The following is a 7,314-nucleotide window of genomic DNA, read 5'->3' as shown; positions in this document are numbered from 1 at the left end:
AGCTCTACACTGTACACAAGATATTCTTCACATACAAACAACTCAAATATATTCAGATTTAACATTAAATCCCATTAACCACAAACACACAAAGGCTACTTACATACATAATTGTAAAGTTTGAATTACAAATAAATAAAATCAACATTTTGTGTTTCTAACTTGCTATAAGAAGCTACAGACATATTTTGTTTTTATCAACCGCTATTAAAAGACCTGTTAATCCATTTAGGAATGATAGTAGGTTCTTATCATGTGCTTCATACTTTGGTGGCGGGGTCACCCTTTTGTTTACATAGGCCTGTGCCTTTAGTTACTTTTAAATGTATGATTACCCAAGTGATGCAAGAGACTTTTCCAGTATTGCACAATTCACTGGTAGCATTGAGGTAAATCAATGCATTGTTTGCTGCTCATTTAGTAGTGCCTCACCATAATGCATCACCAAATCAATTTGACTAGTAAGACTTTGATCGAGAAGGTAGAAGGTCAATCACGTGACATCTGTGTAACAGGTTAGCAAAAACATTTGAATTTGCATTTTGTGTGAAAGGAATTTAAGGGGAATAAAAGTTAATGGTGTGTGGTTTATTTTTCACACAGATCCGAGGAAGCAGTTCATCAGCTGCAGATTGCTTTGGAGCAGTTTATGAAAACAGTAAAAAATCTGAACAGCTGGCGACTCACAGCGCACCGCCTGGCGCCCACAGCTCTCCAGGCTGATAAGTGCTCTGAAAGAGGTAGGGGGTGTTCATTCAGGGCTGAGACTGGCCATAACTTCAACAACCCAGAGAGCTGTAAAGTTAAATTAAAGAAACACCGCCCTGGTGATCTAGAGCATTAATAACACAGTTTATGTTGCAGCTTTATGCTTTGTGGTGACATCAGGCGCTCAACAGAAGGTAAGCGCACATGGGCGAACATTTGTGCGTTTGAATCAGTGACCGAAAAATAACATTGAAAAAGTTGACCTGGCGACAGAAGAATATCGGGAAGCTACAATGTCTTATTCTGCCTCCTATGCTGCCAAAACACGGAGGGGTTCTGGTGTTGCATGTGGAAAGAGACCAGCAGATTTGGAGTGGTCGGAAACCACTTTTTCCGCGCCTGAACCAGGGACACCTGGGGGCAACGACAAGTTTTCCGAAAGAGACAAAACGCCAGAGGACGGTAACTCTGCCAACAATGTACCAAATGTTCATCTCCACCCGTACTTATCTCATCCACGGATGTCTGTACGGATGTCGGTGTACAGCACCGGGGTCCGTCCAGTCCTCACCCGCGCATACATCCAAGGACGTGTGTATAACTTTCTGGAAAGGCCGTCTGGCTGGAAATGCTTCGTGTATCACTTCACAGTGTGAGTGTTTTTTATTTTCATAATCATCCAGATCCATGGGGTATTCAAGGGTATAATTGCAACTCTAAGAACCTGATTAAACAGGGAGTTAATTGCGCATGTAGAGCCTTGGAAGCCCTCACTACAAAGAACTGTTAATCCTGTGAATTTTAGAAAGATGCTGCACAGATATCACAGCTCAACTGTAGGTCCCTCTAGAAATATTATAAGGATATTTAAGTCTAGCCATAGCAGATTAAAAAATACCATATAATTAATCACAGACAAGAGAAACTCAGAGAAAATAGGCTCTCACAGGAGTACTAAAATCATATTAAACATATCTTTCATTTGGGAAAGTAATCTCCTCAGCAACATTGAACATTTAATTTTAGAACAACACAGAAGGGGTGTCTGGTTTGCATTCAGTAAGTCTATAATAACAGAGCTTTTCAACCTGACAGGATGTTTTAGTAGCTACTTTTGTACTTCCTGACAGTATGACAGGTATGTGAAACTACCTGGTTTAATGAAAATGAAACATAAATAATACAGCTAGTAATGAACATAAATCTTGGAGTAATCCAGTGTGGAATGGATTTTATCTGCTAAAGCTCCAATATCATGAAGTTGTCACATTATGGTCCACCACTCAAAATTGATGTGACAGTTTTGTCAGGTAGCCTGAAAATTTGTCTTTTTTTGACATATGAAATGTTACTCATGATAAGGACCTTTCTATACACCACTGATGTAATGCCAAAGCATACATTTCACTGCTTTTCTTTTTTGGTATCACCCACGCTGGGGAAACTGACAGTCCAATAGATCCAGTCTGGAGTGTTCAGGCAGAGGTTTAGGAATGTGGGATATGATCTACCAGCTCACCCGCATGTGTGCTGACTTGCTTGCTGGCACTGATAGCAGGCAGCTAAACTTGGCAGCGAGTGTGTGCTGTGGAGGAGGTAGCGGCCCTGTCTGGCGCTGCCACCCTGTGACCCGGAGGGGATGCAGCCTGTCGGAGCAGGTTAGAGTCTCAGTGACTCAAAGGGAGCATGAGCCAACATAGTGCAACTCAGAGTTGACAGAAAATTACCAAGAATAACTGCATAATGCACAATAACAGGGAAACTAGTGGCTGCTTTGTTTAAGCATCAACAATTCAAATGTTGTATTTTTAGAGTGTACATGCGTTGCAAACCAGCAAGACGAGGTGCCTTAACCTTCCTGTAACGGCCACTACAGTACATGCTGATTTTCAAGAAGGCTCAGACTGCACAAGAGGATGGAGCTAAGTACAACCACACGCTGAACAAGACATTTTCAGGTGTCTGTTTAAGACCATGCTGAGGTAATACATCAGAAGTAGGGTCATTTTCTTATAGATTTCTATACAGTGGGACTTCTTTTTGCAACCAGTTGAGTAGCCCCTTTCTGGCTATTTGATATAATGCAAGTTTAAGGAACTTTCTTTTTGGCTGAGTATGCTGGTGATGATTTGGATTTTCATTAAGATGTTAAGGATGAAACAAGTGTGTTTTGAGGCTGACAAGTCTTTCAGTCCGTCACACACATAGTTGTTTGTTAGCTGCAACTCAAGTCCATCCAGACACCAGACCTGTTGTACCGTTGAATAGAACTGCCCTGCACTCTGCCTCTGAAAAGGACACGATGCTGCACTTTTTCTTTTATTGCAAATTGTAGAAAACATGTTGGCATATACGAGAATAATGACTTTGACATTTCCAACTGTGTTTCTATTGGCTGGCCGTGCACATGATCAAAGTTGAACTAAGGTGATCATCAAAATTTAAGTCCACTTGAGCCAGCAAGGAGATTGCACCAAATAAGGAAGCGCGTCCTTGAATATGTCCGCTGTGTGGGCTTCAATTGACTTGAATGGGAGACAATATTTGCAGGAGAGAAGTGTAATGTGACAGTACCTTTAGTGGCAAAGCTTTGCAAGAATTTGATAGTATATCATACTTTAATTTAGACAAAACTCTTTCAATTCTATAATACAAGCAGATGTTTGTTGTAAGAGCATGTTATTGGGTTGTCTAAGCATCCAGCAGGTTTTTGGGGTCACTTCAGTACCTTGTTTTGCAAATGTTTGAGTGGGAGAAAAGCAGTTAAGAACAAGCTTGGCCTTATCACTAACCCAGAACTTGAACGTCAGAGGGACCAGAGTCCTTATCAGAGGTACCCTTGTGTGTGTGTGTGAGTGTGTGCGCACATGCATAATTTGTCGGTTTATGAATGTGTGGTGATACAGTGCTCACAGAGACTCAGGTCTTTTTTATTGAGGTAAAAAAGAAAGCAAGAGTTATCATCACTTGAAAGGAACATGGTATATATTTAGCTTTATGCAATTAAAAAAAGTATATCCCATGCTCTCGCTGGGTGTCTGTCTGCGGCGTGCTACAGTCTAGCAGTGAATGCAATGTATATTGGTTTGAAGCAGCATGGATCCATCCCCCATGCTGGTTATAGATGAGTTGATCAGGAGAGTTAAGAGAAAACCCAAATCAGAAAGTGTTTTTCAACCTCGGCTCCATTAAACGTGATCCAGATATTCTGTCAAACAGTATCAAGCTAGAGGAAATCTATCCTTACATGATGTTAAATGATTTGGCAAAATGTGTAAGAGGTTCTTGTTATTCTTTTCAATTTGAGAAACATTTTTGACTTGAGCTGTTTTGTATTCCATCCTATGTTTTAGTAACTGGGGAAAAGGCTTCCACACTTTTATCTTTTGCTGTCTTTTACAAAACACAGGAGCTCAGATTCTTAATGGAGCATACAGACAAGGTCACTTGTTGGTGACTGCCTTATATCGCTGAGCTGTTAACCCCATACTCGCCAAAGTTTCCCTGACAAAGGCTTCTATTGGCTGTACAAAACATACAATACAATACAAGCCCTTAAAAACCTCCCTTTAATACATTTGATTTATTTTGTCTTTTTATCACAGTATTCATGCAAACCTCTGTGTTGTGTTGCATTGCTTTCGATGCATTTATCTTTTATTTTTTATCACACTAAAGCACAGTGATACAAATAAAGTATGATTGTTGTTCCAAACAGGATGTTTGATGGTAACAGCCGGTGACATGGTCAGCAGCCTCACGACTAACTCTTATCCTGTCCCCTGCTTTGACTGCAAGTGAATCTGTCCATCAATAATAGATAGGAGCAATGCTTTGAGCTTTTTGTCTAGAGCTCAGTGGTGCCTATGTAGCTGAGCCAATGTATTGTTTTGTGTCTATTGCTCCATAAAGGCCACTGGAGGCAAAGGACGGGAAATATCATGGTGCAGTTAGTAGAGAAAGACGAGTCAGATGATCTCAGATGAATTCAAAGGGAAGCAGCAGTGACTGTGGGAAATAATTCAAGCAAAGCTCCACTGACAAATTGCCGTCATTAGCATAGCATAATATTGGCTTGGAAAATTAGATTTTCATTTCTGTTTCTTTTGATGCTCGTTTTGATTTCCTTTGACAATTGAACATAAGATGTCATAAATTACACTGCATCCTAATTTTTCAGCATTTTATTTTGATTATGCTAAATGGGCTCTGGGAGTCTTTTTTTTGGTAAACAATATTTATTAATGTTAGAACACTGCTAGGCCTCACGCAGGGTCACAATTAAGTTGGGGTTCTGGTATGAGCAAGTCTGGTTATCAACACATATGAATGATAATGTATATTAATAAAACTATTACTATTCATAAAATCAGAGGAAAATGATAGTCAGTTAATGTGATCTCATAAAATATACTAGATATTGAATTAGGAAATCTGATTAATAATTCATTTAATAACTCGAAATAAAGTGACCATATCAATAGCTAGGTTGAACAATTTAAGAATTATTTGATAGTAGAGGTTGGAAATACTCACTCTTGTCCAACACTAAACAAACCAGCATGTATATTCCAAAAAGCATTTACTAAGAAGATAATAAACACACACAATACACACAATATCTAATACTAAACAATCAAAAGGGAATGTGTACACAAATGTGAGAGTGTGTATGTGGACAAGAGAGACAGACAGAGGGTGTGCGTGCGTGCGCCTGTCGGGGGCGCCCTGGAAAGAATGTGTGCGCGGTGCTGTGACCGTCTCCATTAAGCGGGAGCTTTGAGTCCTTATCTCTGTGTGTTGCTGTGTTAAAAAGACACAATCACAAAATATTGTGAGATCTTAACGTGTATGATATTGTTGCCGGGTTAAGAAGATGGTTAGTGTGCATGCGACTTTGTCTGTGTGTACAATACTAACACATGCGGAAAACAAATTATGTTACTCATTAGCTCAACACAACAGATGACACATTACAGCTCAGTGAATAAAAACCACTTCAACACATGTAAATACATTTACAACAGTATAGCAGTTCTATGTTTACTTAGCCGTGTAAAGTTAATGTATACTAAATAATATACTATGCCCAGTGGAGGTTCAGTTTATGAATGGAAAGGCTACTTAGAACCTAGCTCAGCTGGTGAATCCTTTGAGATGAAGGAAAGCAACGTGTTGCCGGCAGAGTCGTTGTGTCTTTGTGCTGTTTACAGCTAATCAGCTGTGTGCAGGACGGAGGAAACCGGTCCTTCTGTTTGTTGTCTTGCAAAATGCAGTTAGCTCCTTGCTAACTACTTGTTGCTCCTATTGTGAAGGCTAGCCAGCTGCGGAGAAGGCTCGCTTCCTCTGCCAATAAAAGAGAAAGTCCAGTGATCAGAGCTGCAGTGGCACCGGGAAGGTCTGTCGAGGGAAGAGACATGGAGGAAAGAGAAATAACACATGGATATGTTTTGGTTTTATCAGCAGATAAAGAGCGACGTCAGGTTGCAGGAAGTGAGTCCAATAGCTTCATTTCCATACTGTGAGAATCCCAACATTAAGAACAAATGACAAGGACAAACAGTGTTCCCCCTCCTTGCACGGCACTTCCCCAGACCCTTCATAAAAACACAATAACAAAACATTACACTAAAAATTACGTAATACTAACAAGAAGCGAATGGATGACAACAACACACACATGTAAAAAAAAAAGACAGCAGCAACACAGCAACTCCAAATTCAATACAAACAAAAACAAAAACAAATCCAGGTGCGTTGTACTCTCAATGCCATTCCTGTCTCAAAGGTGATATTGATAATGTGTATTATTTTTAAGAAACTATAAGAACTACAGAGTCATTTTTCTGTGTTGTGTTGTCTACTTCTTCTGTTCTTTCAGACAGAACCAGCTGCTTTGTTAGCTTTGTTACACAGCAGTCCATCTTCCCTGAGCAGGTCTCTCCACGGTCTTTCATTTGTGTTGACGTGTGGCCTGCATTCAAACCCATGTGTGTGTTTGTGTGTGTGTGTGTGTGTGTGTGTGTGTGTGTGTGTGTGTGTGTGTGTGTGTGTGTGTGTGTGTGTTAAAAGGGGGGTTTTTGGATTCCTGGCCTGTCTTCAATAAACTCAGACTGTAGCGTGTGGTGATAAGAGCCTCCATGGTGCAAACACTCACTGGAAACTATAACTCCCTCTACACATAGTTTCCATCAAGTGTGCTCATATAGGAACAAGAAGACAGTGATTGTTTAGGGATTCGTTATAGTTTGAAAAAGTATCAACAGTGAGCAAATACTTCTAACACTATGCAGTGTTGCCTAGATATACCAGTTCCTTTCTTCCATGCCTCAGTAGCACTTACACAGGAACACTTGCTGTGTTACTGCAATGTCCTTGGTCTCTCCTGTGAAGAAAAAAAGCCAATTCAAAGCATTCTAGCACCATTTTAAAGTCCAAACGTTTCTCATTGATCTTTACGTAACAGTTTATGAAGAACAAACAATGTCTGTCAATGTATGTTTTATTGCACATTATTATGGAACATTAATTGTATTTAATCAACTTGCAGCTCAGCTATATCTAAACAGAAAGCCAACTTTCCAGTGCCTCCATGTATTTTGATTG

General features: G+C 40.0%; 1 protein-coding gene across 1 annotated transcript in view; it reads left to right on the top strand.

The window, feature by feature from the left end:
* The first annotated feature begins 838 nt into the window (after positions 1-838).
* The window catches only part of kcnq1.1 (potassium voltage-gated channel, KQT-like subfamily, member 1.1), a 34,367-nt gene continuing 27,891 nt past the window's right edge, over positions 839-7,314 (top strand). The window contains exon 1 of the mRNA XM_029426131.1: positions 839-1,360. Within this exon, the coding sequence (XP_029281991.1) occupies positions 1,002-1,360 (359 nt within the window). The 5' untranslated portion in view covers positions 839-1,001. The remainder of the gene's footprint in view (positions 1,361-7,314) is intronic.

This window comes from Cottoperca gobio, chromosome 3 (assembly GCF_900634415.1).
Source record: "Cottoperca gobio chromosome 3, fCotGob3.1, whole genome shotgun sequence".
NCBI lineage: Eukaryota > Metazoa > Chordata > Actinopteri > Perciformes > Bovichtidae > Cottoperca > Cottoperca gobio.
This window is presented reverse-complemented; position numbering and strand designations above follow the sequence as displayed.